This window comes from Onychomys torridus, chromosome 3 (genome assembly GCF_903995425.1).
Source record: "Onychomys torridus chromosome 3, mOncTor1.1, whole genome shotgun sequence".
Taxonomy (NCBI): domain Eukaryota; kingdom Metazoa; phylum Chordata; class Mammalia; order Rodentia; family Cricetidae; genus Onychomys; species Onychomys torridus.
In genome coordinates, this window is record NC_050445.1 from 9,874,583 (window position 1) to 9,889,479 (window position 14,897).

Genomic DNA, 14,897 nt, shown 5'->3' on the forward strand with positions numbered 1-14,897 from the left:
CTGGCACGGATTTTCCAGCTAGTAACCATTGTGTTGTTTTATTTTGTTTTCCTCTGTCTTTTAGGTCTGTTTTGCCTGAACCCATCAACAACGGGGAGATTAATGGACCACACTGAAAACGGGGAGGGAAGGGAAGAGTTGGAATGTAGATGTTTGAAGCAAATGTGTACAAATAAATGAATTTTTTTGATAACTTGGTTATTGACCTAGAGGCTGGCAGCTTGTTAGGGGAACTCCACTTTACTCATCCTAGATCTGGGAGTTTCTACAGGCACTTTATTTCTCCACTTTCAAAAGCTTGGGCTGGGGCCAACTCAGGCAGCCCAATCCTGTTTCTATTTCTAATTTACCTCTATGGCTTGAGTCTCAACACTGAAAACCAAATCCATTCCCTTAGGGGGAAAAAGCCAAAAAAGAAAAGAAAAGAAACTCCAAAGAAACAAAAAAACCACTTGCCAGAAGCCCTAGCTACTTTCTGGCTTTCTTCTTTGTTGCTATCTATTACAGACTTTGAACATGCTACCCTAATAAAATATATTAAAATTGAAAAAGGTAAATTGTGACCAGACTTTTATTTACCATATTAGACTAAAAGAAGTAAAAGAATCAGTATGAGCCTTGAGAAAGAGGGAGGAAAAAATAAGAAAGCTACTTTATAGCAAAGGAGAATTTATTCTACCAAAAATACGCATGACAATGCATCCTAGTGTGATACAAAAATAAAAAGAAAGTGACGGGACAATTTAGGGTCACTTTCCCGCAGGCCTCGTGTTTTGCTTTCAGGAAAATCACATAGAAGCATGTTGGGTTCGGTGTCAAACGACTAAAACACCAACGTAATTTGTAAGAGATGGCTTTAAAACTGTGCCAGGGGAGAACATTAAACAGAAAATCCTCAGCATTTAAGAGAGTGGGGGTAGATCAAGAAGAGAATGAAACAAAAATTAACTCCCGGAATAAAAGAAGGCAAAACCACCTGGTCACGGGGGTTTGTGTTGGGATGCTTTGTTTTGCTTTACTGTTCTTAGTAATTCAGATGCTGCAGGTCGATTGTGGTGAGTGTGTCTGTAAAAAAGTCAAAGCTGTCAGCTGAAATATCTACAGGACTGTCCAGGGAGCCTGGCAAGCTGGGCGACAGTGCATCTGAAAGCTGCAGGCAGGAAGCTGCAGAGAAAACACTGAAGTCCTGCAAAGAGGGGACCTCGAGGGCCTCGGGACTGTCATTGTTTAGGCCAGCTCCACAGTTCTGGCCCATTGTTGACAAGCAGTTAGGAACAGTGGGTGACTGGTGCTGAAAATGTTTCGAATTTTTCTCATTGCTGGTTAAAGGCGAAACTGGGAAAGTTTGGGAGTCGCCATTGTGTCCGTTGGGAGCCTGCTGTTGAGAGAGCGCGTTTTGCTGAAAAGTGTAGCCTTCCCTCTCCAGAAGGGCCCCGGAGACGCTGAGGGCTTGCTCAAAGAGTGACTTCTCTTCCTCGTCCTCCTCCGCTTTCTCCGAGTCCTCCAGGCTTTTAAATTTCCCTTCGCTGTTTTGGTTTTCCTTGCACTGGGTCTGCCTCTTATGCTTCATCCTCCGGTTCTGAAACCACACTTTCACTTGTCTCTCGGTCAAATCCAGCAGCGCGGCGATTTCCACCCTCCGGGGTCTGCAAAGGTACTTGTTGAAATGAAATTCCTTTTCCAGCTCCAAAAGCTGAGTGTTGGTGTAAGCAGTTCTCAGGCGCCTGGATCCCCCGCCGCTGCCATCGGCTATTTCCAGGGACTCTGCGGGAAGGGAAAACCAACAAGAGACACACGCACAGTTGAAGGTGGAGGGGTCTGAGCAGGGTTATTCCACTGGAGAATAAATACAGCAGAAAAGATCAACTCAACAAAATGGCCGCCCCTGGATGCTGAGCAGCTATTGTGCCGCCTTTCCTGGGAGCCCAGGCCGGGGAAGCCCAATCTCCTCCACCTCCATCAAATCCTGACTGTGGCTCCCCCCAACCTCTTCATCCGGGAGCAAACTTTATATTAGCTACAACACAATTTATAATTAATGCATCAGCTGCTTAGCTGAGCAAGAGCGGTCTATCACTCTTCATTACTGTCAAAAAGTCAAACTCTAGGACAACCAGACAAGAGGAGGTCAGTTCCAACTCAAATAAATCATCCTACATTACACAAGTTAGGGAAAGTCCCCCCCTCCTCAAAATATATATGTCTCATTGTGGAGCTCAGGATCTCTTTTCTCCTCCATCAAACCCACTCCTGAGCCCACAGGGGCAGGGGACCCGCCACCAGGCACCTCTCTCTCTCTCTCCCCCTTCCCTCGAAGCCCATGGCCCCCTCCCCCATAACGGCTCTCTGGGAAGCCCGCAGGGGGACGAGGGTCCCCGGGACCTTGGGCCAAGTCTCGGGACTGACCTTTGTGGCCGAGGCAGGCAGGGCCCGTGGAGGCGGCGGCGGCGGGCGGCAGCGCGGTTTTCTTGGCCGCCTTCTTCTCCTTCATCCAGGGGTACTCGGGCGGCTGCAGGGCGCCAGCGGGCACCGGACTGCCGCGACTGCCCGCGGGGCTCGACTTGGGGCGGCCGCCAGCGCCGTGGCGAGGGTGACTGCCCGGGTTCAGGCTGGGAATGGTCTGCTCAAAAGGAGGAGGAATCAGTGTCGAGTGTGAAAGCGTCGAGGTCTTGATTGATGAACTTTGAAATGTATCAGCGACAGGGGGAAAAGACGTCAGGCACTCAGCGAGCGACGGCTGGCTATTGATAAAACCAATCTCTCGCTCAAATTCGTAATTCATGGCCTTCTCCTTGGAGCCCCCTCGGAGAAAAAGTTCCCTCTTTTGGAGGGGCTTTGGGGGGGCAAGGCCCAAGAAAAAGGCGAGCGCGGAGGAAAAAAAAAATCTATCATAGACGATCGCTGCTGGGGTGTTTTTTTTCTAATTCACTGATTACAGCCGTATGGGGACCGCGCTACTATTAAACTATTGAATTCATGGAGACAAGGTTGAAATTGGACCGAATTGGCTGTCACATGATTGCTTCTGCCCAATGACAATTTGGGCTTTAATCAAAAGAAGCCACTGTCTGTTTGATTGATCCAAAAAAGTCAGAAAGGAACGCCTCATTGGGGGCCATCGAGGCTTTATTTACACTTTTTTCAGGGTAAAAAATACATATATGTGGGTGTGGATGGGAATGCCCCGGAGTGCGTGGGGGAGAGCGTGCCTGTTTGCCTCCTGATCTGTGAGATCTAGTGTGCTCCCTGGAGTGTGTGTGAGTGTGTGCGTGTGAGCCCTGCTGCTGGTCCCGCCAGCGGCTGCCCTCTGCCTCCCCCGCACACTCCGCGCATTGTTTGGGACTGTCGGGAAGACGCCTCGCACCTCACAAATCATTTAAGCACCTCAGCCTGACGCCTGCAGTCATTAACAAAGTAATCCATTAATCTTCAAAGTTTTGACACCCGAGGGCCCTGCATCCCAGCCACATAAGTTCTGCTAAGGCAAGAGAAAAGAGCAGAAGGAGGAGAGAGAGAGAGAGAGAGAGAGAGAGAGAGAGAGAGAGAGAGAGAATTGGGGGTTCCCCTTTCCTTTTCCTCCTCCTCTACTTTTCCTAAAATCAGTTCCTGGATCTCAGAATCTATTCACATATTCATTCTCTCTCTCTCTCTCTCTCTCTCTCTCTCTCTCTCTCTCTCCTCTCCTCTCCTCTCCTCTCTCTCTCTCTCTCCTCTCTCTCTCTCTCTCTCCCTCCTCTTCCCTTCCTCCCTCCCTCCCTCTTTCCTTTCCCTTTTCCTCTTTTTCCTCTCTCCTTCCCCCACCCCACTCTCCCCTGTCCGCCTCTCCTCCCTCGCAGCCCTCTCCTCCTCTCCATGTCCAGCCTGGGATCTGCGCCCCGGCCCATTGTTAGCTGCTTGTCCACAGTAGCTTTGCATCTGGCTCCTGCGGGCAGCGGAAAACGAGAGGCGACTCTCGAAGCTTGCCGATCTTCCTTCCTACGCCATCAACTTCTCAGGCATGGCTGGAAAAAGATAGAGGCATGAGCCAAGAGAGACAGCAGCCCCAGGTCCTTGTGTCCAAATCCCCGTAACCTGGGCGGCGGCCAGCCAAAGAAATGCCGCCCCGAGCAGGCTCGTGCGGCTCCTGGCACTCTGGGTTTCATACCCGTAGGGCTCGGGTGCGGTGAGTATTTCCGATTTCCAGGAAGGCTGCTAGAACTTATCAGCAGAGAGGGAGAGGACTCTTGTTCCTCGCTCTCTTTCCCCTCTTACTTCTTCGAGTACTTGTCGCTCTGGTTGGGGACTAGTTGGTTCAGATGCAGCGAGTGTTTCTTGGCAGCCTGAATTGCCTCCCACACCTTCCCGCTCTTGGGCACCAGGGAGATTTGCACCCTGGTTCTGTTGTGGGAAACAGCACTGTGGGGGAGAGGGCGACTCAAGGAGGAGTTACATCTCTTCAACTTCATCCTTTTTCCTCCAGTTCTGAGACAGGACTTCAGACTGAGTGCTGGACAGTGCTGGAGGATTCAAAAGATAACACCTTTAGGTACCAAGCAAGAACTTAAAAGAAAAATCACCAAACCAGAAAGGAGAGAGAGAGAGAGAGAGAGAGAGAGAGAGAGAGAGAGAGAGAGAGAATGAATCTGCTAAAGGTACCTTCTCTCCCACAAACCCTAAGGATGGCGATTCGGGGTGGGGTTTTTTTGTTTTTTGTTTTTTTGCTTCCTTTGAAATGGACCAAGTGATCAGGGTGCCCCAGGCCGGGAGGCATCAGTGGCAGGAAAATAAATCATTCTGATGGCCAAGGAGAGAGAGGTTGGTGGGGGAGAAAATTCTATGCAGGAAACAAGAAAGGCCAACCAAGGAACAAGGGCAGAATTTCATCTCTGAGGCCAGCATCTGAGGGGTTTGGCTAGGAAAGGAGCTATAAAGTGGTCTTCAACCTTGACCAGCCCAGAGCATTGCATTGCAGATAGAGATGGTATTTTGGAAAATGTAAGGTTTTCCAGTTTTCTTGCTTTTATTCCAAACAAAGCTCTGAAGGAAGTCTGGGTGCGATCAATCTTGCTCACCAAAAGCCTTGACAGCTTCTGGCCCTTAAGAACACATTTCTGCTTCAAGCTTTTTCCAAGCTCAAATGTGGCCGAGCAAAGAGGAGAGCAGGAAACGCAAGTAAACAAGGAAAATTTGTCTTTTTAAAGATTGGTTTTGGGCAGTAGAGAGGATTCTAAGGCAGCTTTTAGGAAAGCTTTTCGTGTCGGAGGGTGGTGGCTTTGGGCATTTGCTTTTACCAGAAAGTATTGAGGGACAGGGTAAGAAAGTTAGAAAGCGGCTACCCACACCATTGGGCTTTGTCAGGCTACGTGGGTGAGAGCTTTGCTTCTCTCAGCTGCCTTAATTCAAACGCCATCTGGAAGAAAACCCTTTTCTAAGATGGCCCAGCATTCAGATCTTCCCCCAATCTATTATTTTAACTCTGGAGATATTTTGATAAAGCTGGGGATGAAATGGATATTTTTTTCTTTGCAAGCCAAAATAAATGCCTTGACTAGAAAGATATGGGAAATAGTATTAGAATTTCCTTGTACAATCTCTGCCCTGAGGGAAGAAGGAACCCCAAACCATTCTTGCCTTAAAGGGAAGATGTTAGAAATGGTTTAAAATGCTGATACCTCTGAAAGGTTTTCAGGTGGAGACCCCACACACACCTCTTCCTTTTGATGCTTCCCAGGTAATTTTGTGCATGTTTTCAAATGCTTACATTAAAAAGACTACTGTATCTGCACCACATCAACAACCAAAAAAGCTCCAGTCTTCACAAAGACTGGTTTTCCAGTCTCTGCATTTCTGATGTGTGCATCATATTTCGGTAGAGAGATTGGGGGTGAGGGGAGCAAATCCACTTCCCCACAGGCCAAAATCTTTGAAAAGAGACCGTGAGTCAAGAGCTCGAGGATAGTCTTGGGGAGAGCTCCTTCGGTGTGAGACTCCGAGGTTTCTGCAGCAGCCTGGTTTTGTATCCTCTGGATTTTTCTTTTTCCTAAAACACGGAACGGGTCTGTAAAGCTGCTCTCTGAGACTCAGCAGGTACCCAGAAATGTCTCGAGTGCTGGCTTCTAAGGACTTTCTTAGTGTGCTGGGGTAGTGGGTGGGTAGAGGCCATGATCATAGATATTTGAGGTTGCAAACAAAATGGCGACATTTTTCACTTCTGCCTCTGAGAGATACAGTCCAAGGAGAATGGAGGCTCAGATCCTCCTAATTCCCAGACACAAGCTGTTCACCTCCAGCTCTGAGGGGTTGATGATGGGGTGCAGCTCTGAGGCTTGTATTTTCTGAATTTGGCTTCTCGAATCTGTAATTCTTTACCTTGAAGATGGAAATATTTCCCTTTTCCTGTGTCTGCCTTGGACTCTGCCAGCCAGTCAGCCTGCATCCTATCTTAAATCCAAACGTGGAAGTGTAATATTAAGCTTGTGTAGCAGCAGATGGAGGAAGCACTTGTACAATTGCATTTTTATTAGAAAGATACCAATCTCCTTTCTCTCTCCTCCTCCCCCCTGGGGCCATAAAAAGAGGAAATAAATCCACAGAATGGCAAATGCTGGATTCCTGGAGGAAGTTGATGCTGAGATTCAAGGAAGGGATTCCTTCCAGTCCAAAGAAGGCCTGGAGGACTCTCTGGAGCTCAGTTCTTTTGCTGGAGACCAGAAGGAGCAGCAGTCCCTTTGGAGCTGAATTTAGGAGAGCCTTTTTTTCCCCTCCCTTCTCCAGGAGCGATAATGAACCACAAAGCATCCTCGATGGAGACCTGGAATGTAATAGCTTGTGGGAAGAGCTCAAGTCCCTGGAAGATTCCCAAGGTTGAGGCGATGGCGGACGGGCTTTCAGTGCTGGGGAGTGGAGAGGAGCTCCGGGTTCTCGGTGCGCGTCGCCCGGCACCTGTGCGCCCCCCGCCGCGCCTCCGGCCTGCGGCCTTTGTTTCTTCCACGCCGCCCGCACTTCGCAGCCGGGCGCCCTCCGCCTGCTCGGGCGGCAGCTGGGAACCAGGCTGCCCAGCGGACCCCGAGTACCACACTTCCCGAGCTGCGGCGGCCTCCCGAAACCACGGCCTCTTGCTCCTGAACTCGCTGAGCTTCCAGGCGACACGCCGCCGAGCCGGGTGCTGCCGCGGCCGCCACCCGCTCGCTTCTGCCTGTACTCCACGCAGAGCCCCTTCTTCAGCCAAAGAAACCCCTTTGACACGGATCTTAATCAGAATAAAAACTTTATTTTTTTTGTTTTGTTTTGTTTCTCAGAATGTGAGCAGCAAGGAATGTAAAACTCTCAAAACAAATCTAGTATTTTTAGCGTTCAGTTTTGCCGGATGTTACAAACCTAAAGCACGGTTTTCAAACGCTGGGTCTTCTCTGTTCTTATTGCATCGCTACAGTTTTTATAAAGGAATTTATTTCCCTTTCAAATACTTTTTTATGTATGCCAATACACCATTGAACAAAAGGCTCAAGAAACCTTCTGAACAATCAGGGTACAGAATTTCTTTAATATAAATACGAACGGATGGGGATAAATAATATTTAAAACTTAGACTATTCAATGCTTGCAAAAAATATAAATAAATCTGACTGTCCACAAGCATACACACACGGAAAGACGTACACTTAGTCGTTTTTGCACAGGGAGTCCCTGTTTCAAAGCGCCTTTGATTTCTTTTTCTCGCTCATTACAAGAAGTGCAATTTTAAAAACTAAAACTTAAAACAAAAAACAAAAAAACAAAACCGCAATCGCTTCCTCTCGGGAGCCATAACGTACAAACAAATTCACATTGAAAACTCAACTAGAAAGTTTGTTCATATACCCTGTTTCTTATCAAAGAGTAGAGAAGGAAAGGGTGCAGGGCCACAGGCCTGGGCCGGGGTGGGGGTGGGGGATGTAAATGTCACTATGATACTGACAGCCTTCCCAGCAACCAAGATTGCTACGTCACATAAACCATAAAAACGCATTACCAAAGAAGACAAAATAAGGGAGGGGTGCAGAGGAGAAAAGGGAGAGGCAGGAAGACCATAAAACAATAAAAAAAATTGTTTTTAAAGGAAAAAGAACCAAAAGAAGGTGGGGAGGGCAACTCTCCTGGCACGCAGCCCGAGCCCCATCACAGGTGTGTGAGCTTGGGCGCTTCCTGAATTCTTCCCTGAGAAGGATGGTGGGCAGTAAGGTCCGTGTAGGTGGGGTGCGGCTCCCCAGGCCCCGGCCCATGGTGGTGACCGCTGCCCAGCGGCCCAGTGCCCCCGTAGTCCATGGCAGACGAGGTGGTGTGGGGGAGGTGAGTTAGGCCAAAGAGTGCTGGCCCGGAGTTGCTCATGGGTTCCACATAGCTGCCCCCCACGAAGACGGGGCTTCCCTGTAAGTGTGGGGTCCCATAGCTGCCGCTGCCCTGCAGGCTGTGAGCGTGCGGGTCGTAGTCAGGGGTGCCCCCTGCGCCTGACCCCGCCGCTGCGTAACGCTTCTGTGGGGGAGGTGGGGGTGCGCAGCTGGGCAGGGGAGCGGGGTAGGAGGCCGGAGGCAACCCGTAGGCGCCTTGGGGGGGCTTGGAGAAGTTAGGGGGTGACTGGGGCTCGTAAGGGACACTGTTGACGAGCGAATGCATAGAGTTCAGATAGCCTCCTGCACCGGGAGGCACGGGACTGCGACTTGGGGACTGGCCCCCAGACGAGGTCAGCATGCCCTTGCCCTTCTGGTCCTTCTTGTACTTCATGCGGCGGTTCTGGAACCAGATCTTGATCTGGCGCTCGGTGAGGTTCAGCAGGTTGGCCATCTCCACGCGGCGCGGCCGGCACAGGTAGCGGTTGAAGTGGAACTCCTTCTCCAGCTCCACCAGCTGCGCGCTCGTGTACGCCGTGCGCGCGCGCTTGGACGAAGCTTGCCCGGGCGGACTCTTGTCCCCGGCGCAGCTCTCCCCTGCCGGGACAGAGAGGAAGAGCGGTGTCAGGGGCTGCTGGCGACCCCGCCCAGCTCCCCAGCTCTAGCCTAGCCCCTCCTTTCTTCACCCCACGACCAGAGAGGAGCAGGACGTCAACGCCGCCGACGTCCTCTTGGTGTGCGGAAACAGCCCGGTTAGCTTGCCCTTCCTTCCGCTAAGCAGAGAATCATGGGCTTTTCCCGGGAAGGACAGAGCAGCAGAGCCTCCTGCTTGCCTTTCTGGCCTGCACTTCCTCTCTAACCCTTTACTCGGCTAGCTTATTTACTGGCCCATCAGACAATAAGCCTCCTGTGGGCAGGTGTGAGAGATCTAGACTATGCACGAAGGCCTTTTATCCTCCCTGTGTGGCAGAGAGTGATCAGCCATCATCTTCAATAACCAGTTTCAAAATCTACCAAGAGGAGATGGATAGGGTGGTAAGGGCAAACTGGAAGACCTTCTCTGACCAAGGAAGACCAGACCTCATTGAAGCTGTCTAGTCCTGGTAGGGAGGCCCAGGCCCTCGAGGAGTCCTGGTCATTAGGGGTCTTAAACGTCATCAAGCAGGCTGCCCAATTCGGCCCCTCACCTTTGTGTCTCCTGTACTTCTTGGCTCCCCAAATTCTGGTTCTGGATGTTCCAGACACTCAGGCTCGGGGGTGGGGGGGGGGGCAAGGTAACCAGGAGGCTTGGAAGCCCAAGGCCTCGGGGCTGAGGCTCCTCCACTGGAGTCCAGTTCCCAAAGCCCCATGTGGTTCCCATTAGGATGATAAGCTGAATCCCCTCCCCCAGGAGATGCCCGGCTGCCTCCTTCATTGTCCTAAGACTGAGCAAGGCCTTCCCAGAGGTGAGGCCGCCTCCATCTGCTGTAGCCAACATTGGCTCTGATTATAGACAAAGCATTGATTCTGACTGGGCTGATCATTAGGCCTGCTTCTATTCTGCCACATTTCTGTATGGGGAGGATGCCACCGTTTGCTTAGAAAAGAGCTTTGCTTAGAGAGACAGAGGCCCTCAGGATGGTTCTGCCTAGAGGTCACAACTCCCAACAGTGGAACCAGCAAAGATTCCCACTTCACCAGGCTCAAACTGCCCTGGAGTGGTCCAGAGGGACTTCAGTCAGGCTTATGTCTGGGGGATCCTTGTCACAGAAACCTTATCACCTCCCTAAGTAGCAAAGATTCTGGAAACATTTTTCTTTTTGTATGTGTGGGGAAGAGTGGGGGGAGGTACATTTGCACTGCTCCTAGGCTGGGCTGCAAACGCTGGAGGTGGCTTAGGGAGCTTGGCCATAGGCCCCGCCTCCAGAAGGCACCCATTACCTGAGCTGGAACCGCTGGTTTTCTGCTTAGTGTTCTGTCTCGACTCCTTCATCCAGGGAAAGATTTGTTTGCCCACTGTGGGAGAGTTGAGCAGGGGGCTCTTGGCTGTGCTGGCGGGGGTAGGGTTGCTGTTGGCACTTTGAGGGGGGGAGACGGAAGAGGGAGGCGGGGGAGCTGCAGGGGTGGGCGCAGGGGGCTGTGGTGGGGGCTGGGGAGGCTGTGGGGCTGGGGGCGCTGCCTGGGGAGGAGGTGGAGGCAAAGGCGGATCACCCAGGCCTGGGGGCTGGCTAGGAGGGCCACTCAGGGTGCGCAGACACGCTTCGCTCAGCTCGTGAGCTTTGGGGTGTCCCCCAGAGCTGGCGGGGGACTGGAGGGAGCAGGCGGGTCGATGGTACTCAACGCCATCGGTGCCCAAAGCCGCAGACGGCGCGTATGGCTGCTGGCTGGCATTGTAAGCGAACCCATTGGCTGCTTGGTAGGGGTAGCCACCGTAGATCGCCGAGCTGTCGTAGTAGGTCGCTTTTTGCATCGCGATGTTTCACGGTGGTGATCGCACACTCTGACAGGGGCTTGACACCCGTAAGGGAGCACATTGGCACGCCCCCGCGGTCACGTGACACTCCGCCGCCAATGGCCGCCGCTCGCAGACCTGGGGGGGGGGGGGGGGAGAAGTGCAGCGCCGTGAGGGCTCCGCGCAAATCCATCTTACTCTCAATAGCTAAGTGACATGAAAGCCATAAAAGAAAAAGTGGTCAGCAATATTTAGCAGCACGACGTGGCCCCGGGCGCAGGGAGCTGCGCTATAAAAAGCTGCTGGAATTTACTGGCAGCTACAAATATTTGCTTAACTTGTGTCTGGAGTTGGGGGGTTTTCCGCGGAGAGGAGCAGAACCAGTAAGGGCTGGCAGCTGGGTCTCTGGAGTCGAGGTCCAAAATGAGGAAGGCTTTGGAGGCTAGGTTGGGGTCTTCCTTTTCCAGAAGAAACTGTGATGTCCTTTTGTAGAGGCTGAGGCTCTCTCAAGATCTTGGGGCAATGGGTCGCCATTTTTTTTCTCCAGTCCCCACTTTAGGATTTATATTTGCCCCCAAAGACCTAAGATAGTCAGACTTCCTGCCTAGCCTGCCTTTTCCTGGAGCTAAGGAGGTTTGCACACACACAAACACATAGGCAACTGCCCTATCAGACGGGGATGGACTTCAGAAGCTGAGCCTGTTAGGCAGTTAGCCTGCTTCAGTTCAGTGAAGAGGACCGACCTCCTCCAAACGAACCCTGTGAGGTCAAAAAGTGGGCGGGAGAGAGAAAACTTTGGGTGGAACTCTCTCTCCCTCTCCCTCTCTCTGTATTGGGGGGGGGTGGAGTGTTAGGAACAACTAACACCACCACCCCACCCACAAGTCACAACTCAAATCCTGTAACTTTCTATACCCTTTCTCCCACCCTATTTTTCAGGCACTTTGAAACAAGCCACCCCAACCTCTTTTTTGAAGTTACAGGAGGTTCCCAGACTTTCCTGGCTTGGACTTTCTGAGGTGCTGTTATTCTGGGTAACTATCAAATTCTACCTGTTAAAACATGATGGATTAGAGAAAAAAAACAACCCACCAGGAACCTGAAAAACCAGCGTTCATCTCCATGACCACGGCTTGAACTCTCCTTCCAACTTAACGATAATAGGTTCTGTCTTAGAAACTGCTATGCAATTTGATGTATGGGGGTCATTTGACTCCAGAGGAGGCATGGAAGCGCAGACCATAACTCCTTGCAGACTTCCCTGATCTTTGTATACTGTTGTTGACCATATTTGTTATTTGGTTTATCTTCTGCCTTCAGAAACACTCTAAGTAAAGAGAACCCTAAAAAGCAACTTAAAATCTCTTTTATTTAGAAAGCAGTTTATAGAAGTGAAATCTGTGTTCTCTTGGTTTTCAACTTTTGTATGGTAAACTTCTAGTTCTCAGCAAGAAAAGTTCCTTGTGAGTCTTACATGTACACACACACACACACACACACACACACACACACACACACACACACACACACACACATTCAGAATGCTAGTCCCTCTGACCATTAAGAAATTTACTGACAAATCCAGGCAGATAATGTTTTACATTTCAAATCCCAACTATGGCTATTCAGTCCCAGAGTTATTTAACTTTTCTAGAAATAGCAGATATCAACCAGAAGAAATAATAATAATATAACAAGCATCCACCAATGGGTGGTTATAATTTTGTTTTTAATAATGAACTCCCTTTGATTTCATCATTAAACCAACAATCTGATCAACATCTGGAAAACAAGCACAATTAATTTTCCAGAACCTCAATAAAGAATTACAGCAGCATTTATCCAGAGTTATTGTGCGTGGTCATGAACCCTGGAGTATTGTTGCCCTTTTGGAAATGTCTAGGAAGCTACAGACAACCCTATGAAAAGTAAATAAAGGTAAAATAAAATTTAAAAGGGAATTACAATTTAATGTCTACTTTGTCCATTCTTACACTGAAAACAGTTCCTATTATACTTGGCGGTGTTAATGCTTGTCATGATAAATTTCTGAGATACCAAGTTTGATTAAGGTAAAACGTCAGGTTAAGAAGATTACTCTAGACATTTGAACAGCAAGATATTAGATAAAACAAAATTAAGTTGATTTTGAACGTGCAGTATGTCTAGTGACTTTCTAAGCCATTAGCACAGGCTATACCAGCCTGACGCTTGGTTGAGCCTTTTCATCAGACTGCATATTGTCTTTTAAAATAACAACAACAAAAATCTTTAAAAATCAAAGAGCGTGAGGGAGCGTCCACAAACTTAAACTACGAATTCAACTTAGAGGTCCCATTGTTTGCGGTCCGCAATCACCTTGGAGCCCACCCAACCCGCCCCCTCCAGCCCCCAAAGTTTTCAACCTAGTGAAGAAATTGGAGGTTTGCCAGCCAGGAAACTTTGCTTTGTCCCCCCCAAGCAAGAGCTGGGGGTGGAGGGGGGGTTCCTCCGCAAGGATCTGTTCCTGGACAATAACCTCCAGGTGCAGGAGCTGAAGCGACTTGAGGAGGCTGAACTGAGTAGAGAGGAAGCAAGCCCTGTGGTCTCTACACAAGGTATGCCCAAATTCACCTCCTTGGCCACGCTCGGCAGGCACCCTCGCCTTCCCTTAGCTGCCCTCGCCCGACTTTGCCAGGGGACGTCGAGGTAGCAGCCCGCGGCCCCAGCCCACTCCTCCCTCTCTCCCCCAACCCAGAAAAGTTGAGGCTGGGCTAGGGAAGAGGGGAGAGTGGGGGCGGGGATGGGAGCGCGGCCTGAACTGAAGTGTGAGGGTATCAGTCACTGCCGGCGAGGAAGCTCCGGCTTGTGAACTCTTCTTGAACCGAGATTTAAGTCTGCGGCCATAAATCACCGAGACACACACTCTACCATTCAGCGCTGAGAGAGGCCGCCGGTGGCCCCGCTTACCTTAACTTCTGACGGCCGCCGCGGGCTCGGGCTTGGGCTGCGGCCCCGGGTCCCCTCGGCGCGGGAGGATGGCCAACGACCCTGAGCATCCGCCGAGGCGGGCGGGCGGGCGGTGGGGCCGGCTGGCGGGAGACCCCCCGAGGCCGGGGCTCCGCGGAGAGCGGGGCGACTGGCTGCTCGGGCGGCTGGCCCCGGGTGGACTGGGGCTCCTGGACCCCCTCCCCTCCCCTCCCCCACGCCCGCCCCCGCCCCGCCCGCGGCCGCGGCCCCAGATAAGCGCTGGCGCGGCCGGGCTCCGCGGGGCTAGTGGCACGGACTTGGGTATGTTTCTTATGAACACTGCGCCGAGCAGGGGTCGGTCGGGGGGTGCGGTAAGGGGTGCCGGGGCGGGCGGGAGGGGAGAGCCGAGCGGCTAGGGAAGCGCCGGCGTGGGGGATGGGGCTGAGACGAGGGGAGGAACAGGAGCAGAGCGAGCTCGGCGGCGGCAGCGGGAGGAGGGCGGCCTCCCCCACCCCACGCCCTCCCTCTCCTTCCTAGGCGTCACTAAAGTCCAGGAAAATTATGCTAATGAGGACAAACGGCTCTCACAAAGGGGCTCTCTTGCGGGGCTCTATTTCTTAGGAATCTGTCTGAGAAACCACGCAGTTCCCTGCCCTGGGCACTTGTGCTGGGGTGGGGGAGAAGGAGAACGGAGTTGCCCTGACTTCGGGTAGTTGACTTCACCTGCCGCTCCCAGTACAGACATCCCTGTGGTGCGGGGGGGGGACAAGGCCTATTTCCAGACACCTCCCCAAACACAGCTCAACCGCCTTTGGTTATATTTCTAGGCCGAAAGGAGGGAAGTGTCCTGGGGAGAGAGACAACTGTCCCCACAGCGACATGAACCTCTCTGGGCTCAGGCATGCACAAAGATACCGAGAAACTTGAGTCCCCACCTCTTGCGTGCCCATTTCATAGCACTGCACGCAACGAGGTCGCCTGCAAGGAAGACAGCTCTGACACCCACACAAATGGACATCCATGAGATTTCACCCCCCAGCCAGCTGAGTGGCCTTCCTTTTGCCGGGTTGAGCAAAGGCCTACCTTTGCCTGGTTATATACCACAACTTTAAAGAGCATGATGGGATCACCCCTCAGCTGCCCAGCTCCAGAAGCAAACTCCTGGGCAGGAG

General features: G+C 51.5%; 2 protein-coding genes across 5 annotated transcripts in view; both read right to left on the reverse strand.

The window, feature by feature from the left end:
- Positions 1-561: 561 nt before the first annotated feature.
- Hoxa2 (homeobox A2) lies at positions 562-2,970 on the reverse strand. Its single transcript, XM_036182296.1, has 2 exons — positions 2,407-2,970; positions 562-1,764 (listed from the first exon to the last, which is right to left on the reverse strand). Exons 1-2 carry the CDS (start codon positions 2,780-2,782, stop codon positions 1,025-1,027), a joined length of 1,116 nt encoding a protein of 371 aa, XP_036038189.1. The 5' UTR covers positions 2,783-2,970; the 3' UTR covers positions 562-1,024.
- Positions 2,971-7,229: 4,259 nt separating this feature from the next.
- Positions 7,230-14,897, reverse strand: part of Hoxa3 (homeobox A3) — a 31,958-nt gene continuing 24,290 nt past the window's right edge. For all 4 annotated transcript variants that reach the window (XM_036181566.1, XM_036181567.1, XM_036181569.1 and 1 more), the window contains 2 exons: positions 10,266-10,914; positions 7,230-8,942 (listed from right to left, as the gene is read on the reverse strand). In XM_036181566.1, coding sequence (XP_036037459.1) covers positions 8,137-8,942; positions 10,266-10,794 — 1,335 coding nt within the window. In that variant the 5' untranslated portion in view covers positions 10,795-10,914 and the 3' untranslated portion in view covers positions 7,230-8,136. The remainder of the gene's footprint in view (positions 8,943-10,265; positions 10,915-14,897) is intronic.

Coding starts and splice junctions, on each gene's coding strand:
- Hoxa2 (XM_036182296.1), bottom strand. CDS start 2,782: ATGAATTACGAATTTGAGCGAGAGATTGGTTTTATCAATAGCCAGCCG. Junction 1,765..2,406: donor TGCCTGCCTCGGCCACAAAG/GTCAGTCCCGAG, acceptor CCCTTCCCGCAG/AGTCCCTGGAAATAGCCGAT.